The 22,928-nt window shown below is 43.9% G+C and overlaps 1 protein-coding gene across 20 annotated transcripts in view; it reads right to left on the bottom strand.

Annotated features, from left to right (window-relative positions):
- The window catches only part of DISP1 (dispatched RND transporter family member 1), a 194,012-nt gene that overhangs the window by 8,034 nt on the left and 163,050 nt on the right, over nucleotides 1–22,928 (bottom strand). For 16 of the 20 annotated variants that reach the window (XM_045982193.1, XM_045982201.1, XM_045982195.1 and 13 more), the window contains 5 exons: nucleotides 11,510–11,539; nucleotides 6,124–6,247; nucleotides 5,244–5,371; nucleotides 4,412–4,509; nucleotides 2,342–2,439 (listed from right to left, as the gene is read on the bottom strand). In XM_045982193.1, the coding sequence (XP_045838149.1) occupies nucleotides 2,342–2,439; nucleotides 4,412–4,509; nucleotides 5,244–5,371; nucleotides 6,124–6,247; nucleotides 11,510–11,539 (478 nt within the window). Of the gene's footprint in view, nucleotides 1–2,341; nucleotides 2,440–4,411; nucleotides 4,510–5,243; nucleotides 5,372–6,123; nucleotides 11,540–17,884; nucleotides 19,109–21,001; nucleotides 22,911–22,928 lie in introns of those variants that run through there. The other 4 variants (XM_045982214.1, XM_045982212.1, XM_045982209.1 and 1 more) reach the window with 4 other exon arrangements.

The raw sequence follows: 22,928 nt of genomic DNA, 5'->3' as shown, positions 1-22,928 counted from the left end.
TAAGCGGCTGCCTTCGGCTCAGGTCATGATCCTGGCGTCCTGGGATCAAGTCCCACATCGGGCTCCTTGCTTGGCGGGGAGCTTGCTTCTCCCTCTGCCTGCCACTCTGTCTGCCTGTGCTCACTCGCGCGCTCTCTCCCTCTTTCTCTCCGACAAATAAATAAATAAAATCTTAAAAAAAAAAAGAAATACCTTTTGCCATAAGTTCTCCTGTGACCAGCCCGAGACGCGGCTTAGAAATCAGCTCAGATTCATGACAGCATGTCTCGTGAACATGCTGTTAACTAAGAACTTTGTGTATGACATCACATTTCTTCTGCGGAGGCGGGGGGCCACGGAGATGGTGCTCCCCTCTGTTAGGACAGGGAAGACCAGGCTTCTTCTAAAACTGCAGTTTGTTGCCCTCTTTGTGACTTTTGTCACCGATTGCAAATTCTTTGCTCCGGTGGCCGGGGACGGAGGGGAGAGGTGAGCAGCCACCACCAGTGAGCGTGGGGGACTGTGGGCACATATCACTGAATTGAAGTCACACGTGTGTGGCTTTACCTTTTCCTCCCATGGTTTTCCCTTCAGTTTAGCCAGTTTGCCTTCTCTGTAGTCCTTCCTGTGAGCCACCTACTCATGCTGATTTTTATCATCTGATATATTCACATGTGTATGAAATAATGTCCTGCTTCCATTCATGAAAGTGTCCACAAAGTGTCCACAGTGCTCATGGGCTTGAGAGTCTCTGGGTCCATGCAGAGCCCAGCGGCACTCATAATCAGGCTGTTGCTCATTCGAGGCCATGGGGACTCTTTAAATCCTTTTATTTGCTTGTGTTCTGAATGGAGAAGTCCATGCCGAGGTTAAGAGGTGGATGGGGACTGGAACCCAGCCTTCCTTGAGTCTCTTTCCTGCCACACATCACATGCAGAAGACAACCACCCCTTTTCCCTTGTCTTGTTGTACCCTATATGCTATTTTCCACTCAGAGGATCCTCAATTCACAGCACCGTCACCAGGACTAAATGAAATAACCTCGTCAAGTGTTTGAGACACACCCTGACAAATTCCACAGTACCCAACACCGAGCAGCTACTAATCAGCTGTGTGGATCCAGTGGCCCGAGAGCCTTTAGGGGAGGGAAGGTCTAAAGGTCAACAGCAAAGGTAGCTAATCAAGGCGTAGAAGGTGTGGAATTCCTGAACCGTTCTGTTGAGTGTGGTCAGCATGTCACCGTCTGTGAAGTCGCATCACAAGTGCAGGGTCAGGGGCTGACTACGGGGAGGGGTGAGAATACTGAGCAGGAAGTCCTGCAGATAAAAACTGAGCAGTGGTTAAGAACCTCGGTTTGTGTGGAGAGGTTGGTGACTTTGGCCAGTTTGAACGGGGCAGAGAAAAGACGGTGCTCACGGAAAATCGCAATAGCTGGGCCGGCAGACAACACAGAGCTTTCAGAATGAGGAATAAAGTCGGAAGACCTGGGGCTCAGAATGAGGAATAAAGTCAGGAGGCCTGGGACCCAAGGGGGAACCCAGCCTGCTTCCCCGAGAAGCCCTGTGGCCAGCCCAGGGCCCTGCACCAGGGGTCAGGCTAGCTCTCAGGTGGGAATGTGATGACACTTCCTGCTACTAGTGAGTTTCCGCGTTAGAGTCACACTAGGCATACAACCAGCTCCTCTTCTGCCTGGTTCCTGAGCTTGGGTTAAGTGCAGCAGTGACAGCAGACAGCAAGCTCTCCTGGGAGAATCCACCTCTGAGCACACGGAACTGACAGTTCTTCCAGGCCTGGAGGCTGATGTCACAGTTTCTGGGGCTGACGTCTTCTGGCTCCAGAGACTGAGGATGGACGGCTTTTTGTTTTGAATCCTCTATCTTCAAGATATTCAGAGTTCAGGACAATCTGGGCTGGATTCCTCATCACTTACAGGGACACCTACACCCCTGGATGTCCCCTTTCCCAGCCTGGGCCCTAAATCTGTCCCAGATACCCACTGGTTGCCATTGGTTGCTCACTGTGGAGCAGAGATGCTGACAGTGGCCTCAGGAGGAGACACGGCAACTAGCTTTGGAGAGACAGCACCCAAGAGAAGACAAGACCAAGTCTGAGCTGTGAGATGGGGCAGTGGCAAGGAAAGTGCTCTTTGCTGAAGAAGGCGGCAGGTGTCAAAGATGGGGCCAGTGGAGGTGCTCAGACCCTGGGGTCTACAAGCGTGTGAGCCGGCCTCGGGCGTGTGGTCCCCAGGAGTGAGGCGTAAGTAAGTACTGTCATTCCACAAGTCACTGGGGTCAGCAGGGAACAGACTGGCAAAAATATAACCTTATTTGTTCTCAATACATTTCAGTTTTTCTTTACATACCCTTGAATTATCTACATTGCACATTGATTTAATGGCAGGTAAATTCCATAGTGTCTCCTCTCCAGCTGAAGTAAATACTACTCTGGAATATCGGTCACCTGGTGACATGAAAAAGAAAAGAAAAAGGTTTATAATTGTCCATTTTTTTCATCAGATTCAGCATTCAGGAGCAACTCAGAGTGGGGAAGCAGTGGGACAAGTCATTAACAGCAGGGAGTCTTTCCTTGATAAATTCCAGGAGGAAAAAAAATAAAGCAATGCTATAATATTGTTTCTGCTCACAGCCTTTGTCTACTCACGACATCTGAAAACTCGTAGGCATTATATAACAGATCCATTTCTGATCAGACTGTAATTAGGAACAGTAATCTGTAAGAACTCTCAGCACAAAATTAACTGAATGCCTCCCTCTTAATTTTGAAACATGTCACCAGAATGGGGTGTAAAAACCAAGAAGGATCCATTAGGGGATATCAAGAGTGGGTGTTCTCTTTGGCAGCTAACCAGGGAGGAAAGAGAGCAGATAATTGTTTTAAAAGCACTTTTTAAAAACAGTCAACCGGATACCAAACGCAGGCCAGGGTTGCAGACATATTCCATGTTCTGGCTTGGTCGATGGTCTCTCTGGGCCACCAGAGTCTAGAATAAATACTGTGATAATCACACTAACACAGACAGGCTGTGGGGCAGGCAAACCCAGCCCTGGGGTCAGAAGCGGTGGAACCAGGTCCTGCCTCACCCCAGCTCTGGAGATGAGCAGCTCCTCTGAACCCTCGTCCCTTGTTTAAAAGCACATCTCTCTCAAACAGGTGTGAGAACTAGAGGAAAAACAGCGGTTCAGTTAGTGCTGTTTCTACTCCTTCTGCCATTAGAAGAACTTCATATGATAAAACAGAGTGAATTCACTTTCTGTTATCTAAAATGCCTAATAGTGATGACAAAGAAAACCAATCTGCAAATTTATGAATAAAGCTTTATTACGTGAACTTTAATTCATGATTGTGAAGTTTTCTTTTGTAAACCCTTTTCTTCATCAAATGGCCATTATCTACGTTGACTAATTTCGAAGAGTGAAACAAACCCATGCAAACAAAGGACAGAATTCTCCCTAATTTCCTACTTTCATCTCTCGGTTACTACACAGTGAAACAGACCCTCGCCTAGCTCTAGAAACATCGGAGGTCCAGTGAGGTGCTCTAACGAGACAGGAAAATACACATTTTAGGGGGATTTTCAACAACAATTCTAAAAAGCTGCATTAAAAAAAGCACTGGTATGAAGATTGACTGAAGGAGAGGCTGCAGGTCCTCATGCCTGCTCTCCACGGCTAAGCAGCCAGCTCCCCATGCACCGGTGTCCCCGAGGCTGTGCCCTATGCCACAGCAGATGCTGGTTAGTCAATCTACTGCCAGTGTCTGGAGACCTAGCGATGCTATATTAAAATCTGGATTCCTGACCTCGGGGAAGTTCTTATACATCTAGACACTCATTCCTGCAAGGCCACATTCTGTGGAGCTAAGTGGTAGCAATTTGCGCTCCATAATATGATGTCACATCCCACTGCCTGATGCATTCACATGACAGGCTGTCCCCTGAAGCACTCCAGCTGTGGGCTTCTGGACCGTATTCTGTTCATCTTTCTATCTCTAATGCCTAAGGCACAGAGAAGGCTATTATATATGCTTTCTGAATGAAAAGAAAGCAAGTATATTTCTGATAATATAGTAGATTATTTTAGAGTTTGATCCAAAAATATGTACTTGTTACCTCACTGAGAATATTTTTTAAAATAATTTAATAAATTTAAATGATAAGAAATTTGGTGCAAGGTCAAGTTTTTTTTTTTTAATATTTTTTATCTTCCTTAAAACTGAATCTAACTCAATACTCTCATTAATTTTTATTATAGGTAAATAAATTTAGATTAGTGGTTGACTGACCTTGAGAAGAAAAACTAACAGCTAATATCTGTGTCAGTGCCCAGCATCTCCTCCCACCAGTTTTTGATTTACTCATGCTCCATCTCGAGTACAAGGAGCCCCAAGGGGCTGTTCACCTAATGCCACTCACTCGGAACATCACAGAAAAAGCTGTCTTTGTGGAAGTTCCAGTCAACTTCTCTTTTCTCTCTTTCATAGTGATCATCTGACCATCTATCATCCCGATGGCTGAAATGGAACGACAATGAGATCTTCAATAAAGCACTTGTGACAGCACAGGGAATGTAATCAACAACGTCGTAATAGCATTGCACGGCGGCAGACAGGGGCGAACACAGTGTAGGGCGCAGACTTGTTGAATTGCTCTTATATATCCGAAGCTAAACTATGAGTGTCAACCACAATGCAATCATAAAAACATAAAAATAAATAAAGTACTAGTTTTTTTAGGCCAATAAGGATACCAGTAATGGTGTACCACAGCCATGACCTAATTGAAATGAAAAGGATTGGGACACCTGTGTGGCTCAGTCATTAGGTATCTGCCTTTGGCTCAGGTTGTGATCCCATGGTCCTGTGACAGAGTCTCACATCAGGCTCCCCACTCAACGGGAAGCCTGCTTCTCCCTCTCCCACTCCCCCCTCTTGTAATCCCTCTCTTACTGTCTGTCTCTCTGTGTCAAATAAATACATAAAATCTTTAAAAAGAAGAAATCAAAAGGATTAATATAAGCAACCAACATTAATTTTCTCACTTCTGTAAAAGAAAAAAAAAACCCAAACCCTCCCTTTTTTTTTTTTTAACTTAATACAACAGAATCTTAAAAGACAACAAAAATGTAAACCAATTCAGTGGCAAAGGATTTTGAGCCACACACTGGCATTTAATCATCTTGCTTAGGCAATCCTTAAAAGCGGAATTTATCAAGTAATGTTTTGTGTAAAAATTAATAAACAATTACCTTTTGGCCTGTTCATCTGCATATTTAAAAGGATAATTTGCTAATGTTGCTTTGTATCCTGTATTTTTCACCATGTTATTCCATGTGACCAGTCTCTGGCCTATCGCAGTCCCTCTTGGCTCAAAACCCTGAGACAAAATATTAACAAAATCCCATTAGTGCATTTCTCTTCAGGCTATGAATGGTTACAGCAGTTTGGGAAAGCAATGCTGGGGCAACACGTGGTTTTCAACAGAAACACAGACGCTCCTCGCAGCTGCCCAGGGAATGGACACTACTGAGCAAGACGGTGGCCACTGTTCACCAGGACAAGGCAGTTTGGTTCTCTGGTGTGTGACCCAGCAAAGAGGAATAACCATATCTGGAGCTTCTCTTCCAAAATCATACCTAAGCAATTAGCAAATACTCACTTTGATGTTATAAAAAATTATGGTGTAATTGAATTATGACATGCACATTACAGTGTTTTATGGGAACACTTACTTAAAAACAGACCCTGCTATCTCTTAGTAAAACTGAAATTCCTTTCACTTCTCGGGGGGGAGGGAAGAAAAAGAGACATTCAGTCTTAAAGACTTTATGAAAATATTCTTATGGAATGCAGATTCTCTATTTTATTGCTTTTTAGCTTAAACGTGGGAGCCAAGAAGCAAATTTCCAGGTCTGTAATGGTGAGCAAGTTCCTTGACTTTTTAAGAACCTGAAAATAGGATGACAAGGTTTTACTTTTCAGAAAGAGAGCTGCATACTCCTCTTGATGGCTTGAGAAGGTTTTAAAAGAAACGGGATACTAAATTACATAATGTTACACATTTTAAAATACTGAATTTCTTGAGATAACTGTGGGCTACAGCAATTTGATGGGCTGAATTGTCCTTACCAGCAGTGGATCAGAGAAGTCAGGAAGCTCGGGCACTAACACCCCAACCAAGGCGCAGACGACGATGAACACAGTGCACATACCCAGCACCACCACGGGCCAGTCAGCTATCAGGGACGCGTAGCTGCAGAGCAGAGAGGAGCACACAGGAGGCCACTTAGAAGCAACAGAGGCTTTACTGCCTGAGAGAGCAATGTGTTAAATCCTCCTTGTTCAGACCTAGCCCTAGAGTTTATCAATCAAAGACGCAGTGAGATGATAAGACAGACAGCATTTCACATCTACTTCTTCTGTTCCTGGAGAGATCTCCAATCTACACCCTCATGTGGGGAAAGAATGTACTGGAACCCAGGACCCATCCTCCTGCAGCCTCTTCTGGAACTTGTTTCACCATCCTTGTACTCTGGCAGTTCTTGGAGAACTCAGCCCACAAAGAGGCTCATGTATCCATCTTCAGAATAACCAAACCAAACCCCAAACTTCCACAAACCTGCCACTTTCCTTCCAGCTGGAACTATAACGAACATGTCAGCCTCAGTTCCAGGACAGAGAGAGACCTGTTTTCTGGATTCATTTAGTGTCGTATCAGCACCTGGACCGGCACCTTTCAGAAGGCACCCCGTGAGTACCTGCCCCTCCCTTCACTCTCCAACCAACCTCAGCAGCTGGGTCTCAGTTTCTTCCCCTCCCTGTCACCAACTCTGCCCCAGGTTGGAGTCATTTCTTCCAGGTGTCCCTCCCTGCTGTAAGATTCTGGGTCTTACTGTAGTGACACATGCAGATCTTGATATGAGCTCTGTGCTGAACAGAAGTTGATGGAACAGAATTCTTCAAAAAATTCAAAAATGTATCTTGTCAACTTCAGGTTTCTTCAATTTTTGTTAGAGAAAAAAAAAAAGAATTTCACTTGTGGACAATTACTTTCAAATCCTTGACAATGTTAGCTCACTTGACTGCTATGATGGCTGTTTCTAGCTCCTTACTCCTATGTGTCTGGGTTATTTCTTCAAAGTCAGACCAGGGGTTTAATGAAGCTGGAGGCTCTAAACGTCACTCAGAAAAGCTGTTGTTTGTCTGTGTTTCCATTCTGATCACGCAACACCACGGATCTGGCTTTCTGTGGGTATTGACTTCAAATGAAATTTTAACACGAAATTAAAATACGGCGTAATTCTGCTTTAAGGGAACACTCGCACAGGGATTTTTCAGTGTTGTTCTTCTCAAGGTCATCTCAGGAGCAGGAAGAATGATCGCTTGCACTTACCAGTGGCTCCTACGGGTCACGCGTCACCTCACTTAATTCTCACAGCTTTTTGAGATGCGCTGCAGCACAGCTGGGATGTGCTCTGACTACTGTTGGCAACACCGGACTGCACATGTGAAAGGGCCTGGGAGAGAAGATTGTAACAGGCCTCATCACAAGAAAACAAAATTCTCCACTTCTGTTCGATGGCAGATACAACGCAGACTTGCTGTGGTGAACGTTTCACAATACATACAAATACTGAGTCGCCATGTGGGGCGCCCAAAGCTAACATAATGCTCTATGTCAGTTGTAGCTCAATAACAAAGTCACAAATAGGAACCCCAGACATCTGGTTCTAGAGAGGGGCCTTCTAACCACCACAATATTATCTCTTGCTCCAAACACGAGAGAAACAAAACACATCAGGACTAAGTCCACTTGCCACAAGAGTATGCACCCCCAAATTCACATTTTACACTGAATATCTACGCCACACTAACAGTTCATTTCATGATGCAAAACCACCGAGATCCATAGGCCCCCAAGTCTGAGCATTACTCACAAGCCTGCAAATTCTGAACTTAACAACTCACTCCGGAAAAGTTATGCCAGATAAGATGGACGATTCTTGGAACATAATTCTGAATGTAATGAAAACATATAAATCACGGAGGCTGATTTGGCTTGTTCAAAGGACACACTGTTTCCAGAACACGCCCAGTGCTGATAGTCTCCCTGGACTCTGTTTCCTCCTCTGCCAAGTGCAAACTCAGGATGAAAGCAATGAGTGTGGAAGCAATCTAGTCCTTTGTCAACAGCACACTTGAGACTTTCTGTTCCTGGCTTCTGCCTTAACAAGAGTCCTTTACATTTTAGATCTTTAAAATATCAGCTCTGTGAAATGAAAATGGCCCCAGGCTTAGACAATTACTCCCTATACTTTGAATGGACCAATCTCCTTGCAAATGGACCATAAATTCTGCGTTCTTACCTACAAAGTATTAACAACAGAGGGCACTGGGCCTGGAAGTGCTTCGTTTTCTCTCTGTGGGTCAATTTCCTCAGATGACTTCTTGTTCTGTGTTCTTGAAAAGTCTGCACACACACGCAACCTGAACACCCCCTTCAACTGTTGCTTTTCTTCCCTTGAGCACACTGGGGTTTGACTTTCCTGTCCTAGGCCATGTGTGGGCATGGACTGCACACGGAAACTTCACAGCATTAGTGATGGCTGTACGCTTCTTCCAAACCTGCTCCAACTCCAAAGGGCACTCCAACTCCCTTCTCCCACAGCGCGTGTCTCACAGGCGAAGCTCTCCTGAGATACTGTTCACACTTCTTGGAGTCACCCCGCTGAGCACTGCGGGGGTGGGGGTGGGGCGGACATCCACAGGGGTCTCTCCTTGATACCTCGTGACTGCTGCCTGCGCTGGATATTGCTTAGCCATGGGGACCACGTGAGAAACACAAGTCATATGTACCATATGAAACCCAGACAATGTTGTAATACTAAGATAAAAATCTAATAAAGCAGGAAAACCGGAGAAGCAAAGGAAATTAAATATGGCCTATAAATGTCACTGTTACATTTTTCACTAATCCCACTCCTGATGAGCCTGGGTTCAAGGCCTGTATGGTACCTAAATAAAAAGAATAAAGTATCTGTGCATTATGTTTCTGAGATATGAACCACATGTGTAGGAATGATGTGTCAAAAGGCCCACTGCTTTGACTGTGATACCTCCTCCTGCTGTCATGTAGTCCTGTCCTCCTTGTGCCCACTCTCGTTCTGGAAACTTCCAGATGCTACCACAGCATCACTGCAGAAGCCGTCGGCCTCTGTACCTCAGCATTTCCCAGCTGGTGACTGGGAGGAGCTCTCCCAGAGGTCCTCAGGATGTTAAGTCCCAGAGAAGACACAGATCAGAGGCACTTGTCCCTTCTACAGGACAGGGACACGTGTTGCAGCTGAGCTGGGGATCCGTGCAGGCGTGCAGCCAGCTTCCTGGCTCAGGCTGTCACCCACATGGCAGTTTGCACGAGTAGATCCTGAAGTAACTGTCCCAACAAATTCATGCAGTGTCTTTCAGGGTTAATCTTTGCTTGGGGTCATGGTGTAGGGGCTGGTTCTAAATGGGCCATTTGTACCACAATGGGCCTCCACAGGGTATTTTCCTCTCTTAGCTCACAGAGCTGTTTTCCTCTGCCCTTCCTGGCTTCTCTAGAAACAGGCTCTCCTTTCTCCCTTCCCTCTGAGCAGAAATCAGGGCTTCACAGTGTGAGTGCCCTGAACCCATGCCCCCCTTCCCGACTGAATACCCAACCCATAACCCCTTGCAGCCCGGCTGCACTCTCTCGAACCTGCCAAAGCCAACAGACTAGTTCTCTTTTTGGTTTCCATTCGCCCTCAACTGAGCCATATTGGACACTTCAGTTATTTAACACTTTTGCGGTATTTAACACTTTCTTCCTGAAAATCTCTTTTTCCTTGTTTTTCTTTTCCCTTCTATTTCTCTTAACCATTCCTATTTCTCTTGTTCCTTAAGGGCAAGCATTTCAAATGTCATTAATCATAGTTTTCCTAGTGACATCAGCTATCAATTTAGTGGGAGGACTGACTGAAGCTTGTGGAATTTCCCAAAAGAACACAGGATACAGAATTCTCTCTTTGTTTGGAAGTAACAAAGTCAATGCCCTTAGCGTCACAGAACAAGGGCGCAGGTGTCAAGGAGTAAAAACATGGCAGATGCAAATCTCACTCTTAAGGGACGCAGAACCTGATACAGAAAATCGGACAACTTTACAAATACTTACAAAACCAAGTAAAGAAGTATGTGTTTTTAGAGGGAACAGATAAATATTTTGTGAATTCAACAGAGATTACTTTCAGCTAGTGGAAGGGAATCAGAAAAGGTTTTTTTGAAGAAGTTGTATTTGTATGTGTAAGTACTGAAAAGACATAAGGACTTATAAAAATACCAATCTAATAAAAGAAAAAACACAAATGAATGTCCTCAAAATGCAAAACTCTCAGTCACTACAGAGAGCTCTATTATCTGTAGAAAAATGGAAATTTATTTCCTAACATGCCATATTTAGTTCTATAACCACTTCCTTGGATAAACACAGTCTATCCAGACAACGGACGGTCATTCAGCCTTTGGAAGGAAGGATATTCTGCCACTGCACAGATGAGCATGGAGGGCATCCTGCTGAGTGACATGGGCCAGTCCCAACAGGATAGACACCATGGGGCTGCACTCACGGGAGGCGTCAGTGGGGTCCATTTCATACAGGTGGAAAGTAGACGGTGGCACCGATGGCTGGGGGAGGGAGGAATGGCCAGCTCTGTTTAATGGGGACAGAATCTCCGCTCTGCAGGGCAAAGGGAGTTCTGGAGGTGACCGTGGCCATGCCCCACAGTGACTTGAACTTGGAGCCACAGAGCTGTGAACTTGCACACGGTTAAAATGGCAGATTTTATGCTCTATTTTAGCACAATTTTTTAAAAATAATTTTTAAATGGAAAGGGAATTTACAAATGAAAATTTATTTAGTAATTCTACTTAAAAGAGAGGATAAGGCTTTGGTCATCAGTGCTTCCCTAGCAGGTGAGTTTCGAAGACTGCATAGTCACCTACATCTGGAACCACCACCTACAAGCACATCACCAGGCTTTTTAAAAGAAACACTTACCCATTTAACATTCTGCTTTTCGACTGAAAAGATAAAACTTCAAAATTTCCACATGAAAGAATACCTCCACTTTAATATGGCAACCACATTTTGGGGAAGAAACACAGACAATCCATCTGGAACAAAGGGCTACAAACTCAACTCCTGGCAGATGGCAGAACAGTGATTCTGTCCTTGGCAAGTAAGACAAGAAGGAAGAGACCCATGGAAGGAGCCAATATAGACGGTTAAACACAAACAGAATCTAAAGACTAAACTTCTACCTTCAAGTCAAACTTCCTTTGGGAGTGAGGATTACTCAATCAGCCAAGTCAGGGGAAATGTATTTTTCCTTCATAAAACGAACGAGGAAGGCAGAAACAGCACCAAAATGTGAACAAAGGATTGAAGAGGAAAGTATGCAAGTAACTTCATCATTTAAGGAGATGATACAGCTCACTTTACCTTCTCGGTAATTTGAAAGGTCTGCACGGTCTGAAAAAAAAGCAGAGGAAAAGCAATCAGAAACAAGGCATCATAACATGAAGGCTTTTTATGTGCACTTGGCATTGTTTGAAGGCACAAGGTGGAGATGCAGGTGGAGTCCCCACGCACTGGGTGGGGTGGGGGGGCGGGCAGGGAAGGGGAAGGGTGTCAGAGCAGCTGCCCAGGACATGGACATATAAATGGATGACTTGACAACTGAATTAAATGGCACAATTACAAGAAAAGGCACAGCTGGCATGCACAGGCTGAATAAGCACCCTTGTCAGATGCTAGGGGCAGAGGCGCGTGGATGCCACGGACCCAAGGGCAAGATGGGAAGGAGCAACACCATGGAGTCAGTGAAGGGCTTAAAAGGGGCTTTCATTCAAAACAGCTACTACTCAAGAAGTTATGAAGAATATTTAATCTGGAGGATAAATATACCCCAAAAGCAAAATACCATATTTTTAATATAATTACATATTTGTTTTTTAAGCTTTACTGAGATATAATTCATAAACCATTCAATTAGTCCATTGAAAGTGGACTGGTGGCTGGTGGCTTTTAGTGCCTCCACACACTGGTTTTTACAGAATATGCTCCCTGAACACCAGAGATGAAGCTTCTCTTGAGCCTGAAGAGAAAACCACTTTTACAGAGCAGGAGAGTAAGGCGCTGAACAAAGAAGCAAATCACTTGTACCCGAACCCTTAGTATTTTACTCAGTGTTCAAATCATACATCCTCAAAACGACCTCCCGAACCCAACAGACTTTGTTGTCTCTACGTCGAGTGACCTTCAGAGCCACGACTCTGGGACAGATAGTACTCAGCAGTTGCAAAGAAATGATAGTCCATTCTATAGATTTTGGGTCGTAACAAATGTAAATTTTTTTCTCTCCTCCTACTCACCCCTACTAACTTCTTTTTTTAACAGATAAATTCATGGATCTATGACTAGTTTACTTCCTAGAGGCAGAAATACCCACAGACTCCTCACATTCTTTCTGCTTGAATAAAGACTTCATTCTGTGTGATATTTAGGGAAGTAGAGATGGTCAGATCCGTTGTACAAGGAAAATGGGTTACCACCAAGGTACCTCGTGGGAACACAAGAAATCCCGTTGACACAACAAATGGATGTGTGAACTGATATGACAACAGGCAGATACGAGACCCATCTGATTCACCACTGGTGATGGTTCCTTGGCTGCCTCTCACTACAGGGCACCTGCAGAGGAGGCCAGTAAAGCATCCCCCGACTTCCATCCACTAGAAGCTGTCTTCCATCTGTAAAATCCTTCCAGTTTGCTTTTAATCTCTACCTAATACAACCTGCAGGATGAGTTTCACCTAACCTCAGTCTTGCGTTGATAAATAACAATTCTAAAAACAAGCAAATCTAACCTCTATTACAGAGCAAAATAGTCTTTTCTAGAATTCATTCACATTCAGTACTATGTAAACTCACAGCCAAAACCAAACAAACAGAAATAATCTCAGGTGGGAACATCTGCCTGTTCTTTGGTTAGGTTTTAGTCTCTTTCAATGGGATAAAAAAAACCCAAAGCAGACACCATTTGCTCGGTAACAGAGTCCCAGGGATGAGCTTGGGTTGTGCGCCATTCCCAGAGGACCAGTTCCAGAAAAACATCATTACAGGCAAAGCTCCAATCTGCATAAGAAAGCACTTTGTAACTTTGTTAGTTGGGTCCTGGCAATTAGGAGTAAGCTGCTGGGCACCTCACACCTGAGAACAAGAACAGTTGGGGACTGTGGCTCTAGGACCCCAATGGCAGTGAACTGTGCTGTGTGTACATTGCTCAGTCAAGGGCACAACTAAGGAGCCTGCAAAGTTCTCAGGAAGGGAGCACAGAGGTACGGAGCGGGGGTATCTCCATGATGGGGTTGAGGCAGATAGAGAGGCAAGGGAAGTCTTTAAAAAGGCAATAGAAAAAAAGAAGTATGAGAGGAAAGTTAACAAGAAAGAAAAAACGTGGAAAAGCTATAAACGGTGTTTCTTTGTTTCCCTTGTGTTTTCTCTCTTGTAACAATGTCTGGGGATAGAGTAGGAGATTGCAGGGTAAGGGAAAGGAGATTAGGAAATCATCAACCTCACCCATCTAGATTGCTCCTGTTGACAAAGTTCCAGAATTAATATCACAACTTACAAAGAGACAGTGTCAGGCTTCACAAATTCTAAGTCATTCTTTTTAGCAGTTGGGAACATCAAAGCCATGGGGGAAAACTGTATTATTTCTTTATATTTTTTCTTATTTATTTTTTAAGTTAAAGTGTAGCTGACACAGGCTGTGACATTAGTGTCAGGCATGTGACATGGTGACGTGACAAGTGTGTGCGTTACGCTGCAGTGCCGTCCCTTCTGGGACTTATTCATCCCGTTCCTAGAAGCCGGACCTCCCTCTCCCCATCATCTATCCCTCTCCTTCCTTCCCTCTGCAACCGGCTCTGTTTCTGCTCTTGTTTGTTTTGTGTTTTGTTTTGTGATTTAGACTCCACATATGAGTGAAATCACATGATAATTGCCTTTCACTCTCTGACTTATGTCATTTAGTATAATACCCTCTGGTCCATCCATGTCGTTACAAATGGCAAGATTTCACCCTTTTTTATAGCTAAGTAATATTCCAGTGTGTGTGTGCGTGCATACCAACCGCATGTTCTTTTTTAAATTATTTTTTAAAACTGCAGTATTTTACTTAATTTTTTGAGTAATCTCTATACCCAGTGTGGGGCTTGAACTGAGAACCCTGAGGTCAAGAGTATTAGAGTCATATGCCCTACTGACTGAGCCAGCCAGGAGCCCCACTACCATATCTTCTTTATCCATTCATCACGTGATGGACACTTGGGCTCTTCTGTATCCTGGCTGCTGGAGGTAATGCTGCGATAAACATGGTATGCATGTTTCCTTCCAAATCAGTGCTTTCATTTGCTTTGGATAAATGCCCAGCAGTGCCATTACTGGATCGTAGGGGAGCTCTATTTTGAACTTTCTGAGGAACCTCCATACTGCTTCCCACAGCGGCTGCACCAGTTTGCATTCCCACCAACAGTGCATGACGGCTCCCCTTTCTCCATGACCTGGTCAGCACCTGGTGTTCCTTGTGTTACTGTTTTTAGCCCACCTGATAGGTGTTAGGTGATTGGTATTGCCTTGATGACCAGTGATGTTGAGCATGTTGGCCATTTGGATGTCTTCTTTGGAAAAAGGTCTATTCAGGTCCTCTGCCCCATTTTTTAACTGAATTATTTGGGATTTTCTTGGTATTGAGTTGTGTAAGTTCTTCATACATTTTGGATATTAAGCCCTTATTAGATGTACCATTTGTGAATATCTTCTCCTGTTTAGTAGATGGCCTTGTCATTTTGTTGATGGTTTCCTTTGCTGGCAAAGCTAAAAGGCAAAGCTAAAAAAGCAAAAGCTTTTTACTTTGGTGTGATCCTAATAGTTTACTTCTGCTTTTATTTCCCTTGCCTCAGGAGACATATCTAGAAAAATGTTGCTAATGCTGATGTCCAAGAGTTTCCTGCTAATTGTTTCTTTTAGAACTTTTATGGTTTCAGGTCTCACATGTAGGTCTGTAATCCCTTTTGAGTTTATCTTTGAGTATGGTGTCAGAAAGTGGTCCAGTTTCATTCTTCCTCATGCAGCTGTCCAGATTTTCCAACACCATTTGTTGAAGAGACTGTCTTTTTCCCATCAGATATTCTTGTTTCTGTTGTCAAAGGCTAATTAACCATTTAAGCCTGGGCTTACTTCTGGGTTCTCCATTCTGTTTCATTCCTTCTTTTTTGAAAACTGAGGTATAACTAACATATAATATTAGGTTCAGGAGTATAACCTAATGATCAATATTTGGATTCACTGCACAATGATCCTAAGTTTGGTTAACACTGACATAGCTTTGTATATTTCTGAAGAGTGAAAATGCTTTTTGAGGAAATATACTTTCTGCTTTGTGGCTGTAGTCAAATTTAAGTAAGAAAGTGCCTCAAGTAGCACGTTTTTGTCTCGATTGTCCCACTGGATTGTACCATATTGCCTTTTTGTAAAAGAGGGCAGTTTGCAAATAGTAACTTTTCAGTTCAGCGCTGGTATGTGAGGAAGAAAGTACCTTAAAGTAAAGAATCCACTCCCTGATGAGTGTTCTTGAAAGATTTCCAATAAAAGCAAAAGCATTCTTTGTCCTTCAGTGTTTGCACAGATCATCTCAGGGACCCTCGGGTGCTTCAAGAAGATGAAACAAGCAACCTGGACGTTCACGCACCAGAGGTGGATGTGCTGGGGTGATGCACTTCCTGAACGCTTGCAGACGTCCACTCCATGCGGGTCATCTTGCATCTGGAGTTGTTACCACCATGGAGCTCCAGCTACCACACGAAGCACAAAATGAACCATGTGGGCAGACGAAAGGGCCAGCAGTGGAGGACTGGCGTTTAAAGAGCACCTCACAAACACCAAGCACTTTATAAGTATTAACAAAGACATTCAGCACATATTAAATGCTTGAGTATGAGGAAATTGTCTTTTTTAAAAAAGATTTTCTTTCTTTCAGAGAGAGAGTGGGGAGGGGCAGAGGGAGGGAGAATCTCAAGCAGACTCTGTGCGGAGCACAGAGCTCGACACAGGACTCGATCTCGCAAGCCTGAGATCATGACTTCAGATCACGACCAAGAGCATGATGCTCAACCAACCAAGCCACACAGGCTCGGTCCCCTAAATATGTAAATGTGGTAAAAAATTTTGGAGGGGAACTCGGCAAATCAATAGCCCTCTTTACTCCGGGGGAAAGAATCAAGGATGAGTTCTACTTTGTATTTTTGAATTCATGAGAATGTATTCATGAATCGGTTGTATAATTAAACAGAAGTGAAAGAATTTTTATAATGAGAAATTGGGAACCTGTTCATTTAGGTATGTGTGACTGAAATATTTTACTTGAAAATTTCTCTCACTGATACAGAATCCTGACTAACTACAAACTAGATGAAAAGAGGTAACACTACACACAGATCATAATTTTCAAAGAACTTAAAATCCATTTAATATGAAGTTGGTAGTTCTGCTCAGTTCAAATATTTACTGCATGGTTTAAGTGACAAGTAATCTGATCGTCACCGGAATGAATCCCTTGGAGGCTTAATGAGACTAGGGTCCCAGGCTCCTCACCAGGGATGGGCTTCGTAGCCTTGGGGCAGGACCTACACAATCCCAGCCAGGGCGACCGCCTTGGAGAGTTGCCAGGAAGATATGACATCCAGACAAAAATAGCTAGAGAATAATACAAGAAAAGAAGCAGAACTTAAAGGTATGGGGCAAACATGGAGTAGACAGGGAACAGGGAGATAAGGTGAGGACAGAGTAATCCAGAGAATAGTGCTGAACTGGACGTGAGAAGCAGAATCTGAGTGATGTCTTGGGGGGCAGGCTGGGCTCAGAGAGGGACAGGAGGCAGACGGAAAGCAAACTTCACACATCGTGCAGGACCTTCCCAAGCAGATGGAGCTGAGTCACAGTGACAGTTTGGAGGCAAGGGCTGCTGTGGGGCTGAAAACTCTATTTTAGGATGAATGATCTGGGGCCGGAGTATAGGGTGAACCCCAAGGAGAAGCACTGAAGACTCAGGGAGCCCTGTCTGGGAGCTAGTGCGTGGTCCAGGAGCACAGCTATGGGAGAAAGAAATAGAATAACTTCTAGCTTCCTTTAGTGAAGAATCTAATGACTATGGGAATAAAAATTCTTAGTATGTATTTTCATAAATATATATGGTATGACCAGAAAACATTCTGGTGAAATGCTGAATAAAGCAGGTTGATACATCCTAAGCACCTTAGAACACACTTCCATACTCAGTGGTGTTTAATACTCCTTTATGATGACCTACAATCAGAAATGCCTAAAACGACATTGAACATCTTTATAGAATGAACTAAGAATAGCAGTCGGGCCCATGGAAGGGAAGTTAGTGACGATTTGGATGGAGAGATTGTCCGAAAGACTGGTCTGGAGGTTGAGGGCACAGTCTTGTAAGCACGACTTTGAGACTGACATTAAACCTGGTTCAACAAATACATTTAATCACTCTCATTAAGACACAGAAACACTTCTCACTTTCAAAATTCTATGGATCTTATCTATGAAAAATTAAAGCCATTTTTGCATTTTCACCACAAACTATACAAATTATATTAAATAAGAGCATGTATGTTAATCACGACCTCAGTGATGGGACATCTGAATTTAAGTCGAAGTTGTCGGGTTTTCCATGAGGACAGAGCCCTCCGTGGTGAGACAGAGACCATAGCAGAAACACAAACATCCTTCACTAACCTGTTGGTCACCTTCTTCAAGTTCTCCTGGTCCCCAGTTTTGGGTTTGACGTGTCCATATTTGGTTCACCGTGAAAACAATTATTTGAGCTCAAGATTACAAGAGACATCATTCACCTTTCTTAAAATTCATTTCCCACACATTTGGGATTACGTTGCCTCTCCAAAATTACTCTGTATCATACAAGTTTGTGTATGGAAGGTTGAAAGTCACACCTGCTACTTAAAAAAACAAAACAAAACAAAAACCTTTGAGGGGGAGTTACAAAAAAAATAAAAATCCACTGTATCAAAATGAATTGCGACAGTGTAAGCAATACCTCGCAGCTGTTGTGACATCTTCATTGTGCAGGCCAGGAGTGCAGGCCAGGAGTGCAGGCCAGTGCTCACCATCCACAGAAATTCTTTCGTTATGCTTTTGAGAACACCAGTATACAGAGAAACGAAATTTTCTTAACCACATTTGCTCACATTTATCCTGTAGCTTAGAAACTAAATTTACATAACTCCACTGCCAAAAGATCCAATAAAGATCAAAGCAAAACCCAAACAAGGTCAGCTTTTGTAAAAATATAGATAAAAAAGAGATTCCTTCTCAGCTGGAAGTCCAAGGTTAAAAAAATCAACTAAGCTGAAAGGAATCTGACGAGAACAAATGAGAATTTTCTGAGGGAACATGAGGAAGAGCCCAGCGTGGCAGGGCCCACCTGTTCTCAGCCCACAAGAAGCACCACAGCAGTGAGGCGGAAACTTCTGGGCCACTGTATTCGGTTCAGAGTGGTGCTGACTCTATGCCAATGACACCCAAACACCACAGAGCAGAGTCTGGATGTGTATTCTGAGGACAACGTAACAAGAAGATCATGATGACAGGTCAGGAAGCCTGTGACTAACAGGGGGCTAAGCGAGGGCCCCAAGCCTTCCGACTTCAGCCTCTTCTTCTGTACAATAAACAGAGCTGGATTCTATCGTTTCTAAGGTCCTCTCCTGCTTTGAAATTCTGCTGTATTCTGTGGAGCTTTAGATCCTTCAGATCACTACCTGGGTATCTGAACACCAAGCCATCCGACAAGAGCTGGAAAGCCAGGCGCTCCCAATCAGAGTTCTAGGCAGAAATCTTCATGGGAATAATCAATGGAAACGATCTTCCACAAGAGAGGGAAGAACTAGTGTCTTAAAATGTTTTGAAAAATAATGCTGACTCTTTATGTGAACAGCAAGTGAGAGAGATTTTTTTTTATAACTTTTTTTTTAAAAATTTTATTTATTTGACAGAGAGAGGTCACAAGCAGGCAGAGAGGCAGGCAGAGAGAGAGGAGGAAGCAGGCTCCCTGCCAAGCAGAGAGCCCGATGTGGGACTCGATCCCAGGACCCTGAGATCATGACCTGAGCCGAAGGCAGAGGCTTAACCCACTGAGCCACCCAGGTGCCCCGAGAGAGATTTTTAAACTGCTAAATCGATGGTTTAATGAAAAAGGTGCTAAAAAGGGCTTGGGAGGAGGGCTCCCCGTGTTTGGCTTCAGATGAGTATGCAGGGACCCCAGACGCTCAAAGGCAGTGGTGTCCCCAGCGCAGCTGACATGTAAGAGCGCTCAGGCTTTCCATAAGTCCCTCACTTGAGTCTCTCACCTACTCTTACTGAAAGGCAGCATAAAATATTCATTTTAAAAAATTTAAACAAATTAGCTTTGATGGGCTTTTTCACTTAATAAGTTTTGTCCATTCTAAAATAGGAACTTTAACTATTTTTTTAAAAAGATTTTATTTTATTTATTTGAGAGAATGAGCGAGCATATACAAACGGGGGAGAGGTAGAGGCAGAGGGAGAAGCAGGCTCCCTGCTGAGCAGGGAGCCCAGTGTGGGACTCAATCCCTAGAACCCTGAGATCATGACCTGAGCCAAAGGCAGATGTTTAGGGTATTTTTTTTTTCAGGGTATTTTTTTTTTTTTAAAGACTCTATTCATTTATCCGACAGAGAGAGATGACAAGCAGGCAGAGAGGCAGGCAGAGAGAGAGGGAGAAGCAGGCTCCCTGCTGAGCAGAGAGCCTGATGTGGGGCTCGATCCCAGGACCCTGGGACCATGACCCGAGCCAAAGGCAGAGGCTTAACCCACTGAGCCACCCAGGCGCCCCCAAGGGCAGATGTTTAACTGACTGAGCCACCCAGGCACCCTAGAACTTCAACCTTCAAAGGAAGGGCAAATCTTTGAGGGGAGATATATTTTCTGTTTTAATGTTGGTTTTGTTTTCCAATTGTAAAATGAACATACTCATGTTTTTAAAGCCTGAAAATGCAGAAAATCGTGCAGGAAAAGCAATCATCGACACTCTCACTACAAAGATCTAACTTCTATATTCTTTTCGATCTATTTCCTTTCAATATGTTCTCCTTTGTGCCTCAGTCTACACGTGGAACATACACAGGGCACAACCGGATGTGTAATGTGTCATCACCTCAGATATGAACTTTTCCTAAGGAATTAAAACTTCCTGAAAACATAACATTCTGAAGTCATATAGTGTACTATTGCGGTTATGATGATTTATTTAACATATACACAGAGCAGTAATCACACACTCCTCTTTGGCATGTCCACATGATTGTGCATTCACATGTACGCACACGCATCTCTCCTACTCATGTATGGGAACCTGGTGACAGCTGGGAAACATCAGTTATGGCAACTATTTTTCCTACTTGTTGTCTGGTCTGTTTTTAACATGATTTTTGGACACACATCTTAAAATTTCCATAGTTGCAACTTTCCTTTGTAATCTCAGGAACTACTTTTACCATTGAAGAGTGACCTTTGACCCAGAAGTCTGTGTTCTTCCCAATTTCCCCTCAGTAACCTATTACTTCATGATGCTTTGGCTGTCATCTTCTGCAAAGCTCTGCTTTCAGGGGAAATGAGGGTCTAAATGTTCATTTTCATAAAATGTGTGATGACAGCAAGCTGATCACGGAGCAGCTGCTGAGGCCCCTAGACCCACTGGGCACAACTGTGCCGCTGTTCACATGGGTTCACCGTCAGTGGTGATAGCTGTGGCTCCTGACTGATGGCCTTCGTAGCCTATGCTAGTGGTGAAGAATCTATTGATGAGTTGGTGCTCACCTTAGCCAGATCTGGTGACACTGGGCCAGAAATCACCTCCCACCTCCTCCAGGCTTTTGGCAGAAGCAGCAGCAAATGTTAGGCTCCATTTGAGACTGGGAGCCGAGTGGAAGTCAGAAACCCACAGAGTCATCAAGAGGTTTTACTTAAGTGAGGATTTATGTATATTGAGGTCTGTCTCATCTATCCTGGTGGGTCCACAGATTCCATGGTTTTCACAGAATCGCATTGTTTTTGTTATTTTGGCTTCAGGACAGGCAAGAGCTGGGACAGAGTGAACTTAGGAAATCCTACTCCCTTTAGAGAACAAATGGGTTTACAGTGTTACTGCTGCATCTGTGACTTCACAGTGACTCCGGGGAAGGAGAGAACAGCAGGGGTAATGAGAGGACAGCAGTTCTTCAGTGATGTGTGCATCCTACGTTACAGCCCAGAACTAAGGTCCTGAAGGAGATTTCAGAAGCCCTCAGCTCACTCAGAACCACTTCCTAACAGGACAACGGCATGAGCCCCAGAGGAAGAATTATAGCAGACTCCCAGATGCTTTCCTAATATGAAGCAATTTCTCACAAAGTAAACGTACTTTCCGTTCTAAGTCAACTGAGAGCAGTACGTTTCCCTGAACCTGACTTCTGTCATAGGATGAGGTATTTTGGAAGAAAAGGCTTACACATGTAGCCTCTCTCATGTCAGAAATGTTAGAAACACCCTCTCTGTTCCTTCTTCCTGGCCCTAAATCTGGCTCTTCCATATGGAAAATTGCAATCTTTTTATAACCTTGGCTTAATTCTATCGTAAGGCCTTCGACAGATGGATGGAAAAGATGTGTTACTGTCTCCACATGGATGGCTCTTTATTGTTTCCATATTACTGAATCATTCCTTTGCCATCTCTTCTCCACCCTAGAAGCTCCAATTCACTAGGCACTTGTTGAGGAGGAAAAGGCAGAGAGTAGTTTCTGCTCTCAAGCACCATGATGGGAAGATGGGCAGCTGACAGAGATGCTAGAAGGAAAGCAAACTGGGCAAGAATGTGATCGTGTCACAAAAGGCTCTACCCTTCAGCTTCTGAATAAAAATGCAGCTGTGGAGCACATGGTGTGCTCTCTTCAAATCCCGGAAAGCATTTATCCACACAAACAGCAAGGGGATGAGTCGGGGTGGGGGGTGGGGCGCGGAGCTGGGAGGATGACAAAGTCCCAGAGGAAAGTACCCCACACCTTCCTCCTGCCTCTTAACCCCTCCCGCTGCATAACCAGGAAGAGAAGAATGAATGGAATACCCCCCCTGTCTTCCAAAATGAGGAAAGGACATTTTAGTTTTTCAAAGGCCATACATCATTCCTATATGGTCTGGCTTGTCAGTAAGAGGCACAAAGTGTAAGAGTTGGACCTGATGGATTTTCACACATGTGCATGTCCGTGCCTCTCCCACTCAGGTTGGAATACAAGATCCCCCAGCAGGCCAGGAGGCTTGCCGGTGCTCCCTTCAACCAATCGCCATACTCTGCCCCCACAGGTAAGCAACGTTCAGGCTTCCCTCACCACACTCTGAGTTTTGCCTCAAGGACTGCCTTTTTTTAAGACAGCCAAAGAGAAAAGTTCAGGTCAAACTTGGAATAAAATTCAGCTTCGCTCAAACTTAGGAAAATATGTAAAGGTGAAGTCCTAGTAACATTTCAGTGGACGGCTCACAGATGAGCATCCACCGGCCCTTTGCCTCTGACGAGCAACACAACCTCGTTCATCAAGGCTACTCTTGGTTCAGTTTTCTGAAACATTATGCTACTTCTGAGTAGGTAATTTTTAAAAATCCATATTGTTCTGTTTCCTTACATTTTAATTTCTTCCAAAATTCACGATCTCGCCCAAGTCAATGGTATCTAGTTACAATAAGCTATGCTTACTTGTGTCTAATTAACAAAGGTA

This window comes from Meles meles, chromosome 17 (genome assembly GCF_922984935.1).
Source record: "Meles meles chromosome 17, mMelMel3.1 paternal haplotype, whole genome shotgun sequence".
NCBI lineage: Eukaryota > Metazoa > Chordata > Mammalia > Carnivora > Mustelidae > Meles > Meles meles.
The sequence above is the reverse complement of the archived record's forward strand: the minus strand, read 5'-3'. Positions and strand labels throughout refer to the sequence as shown.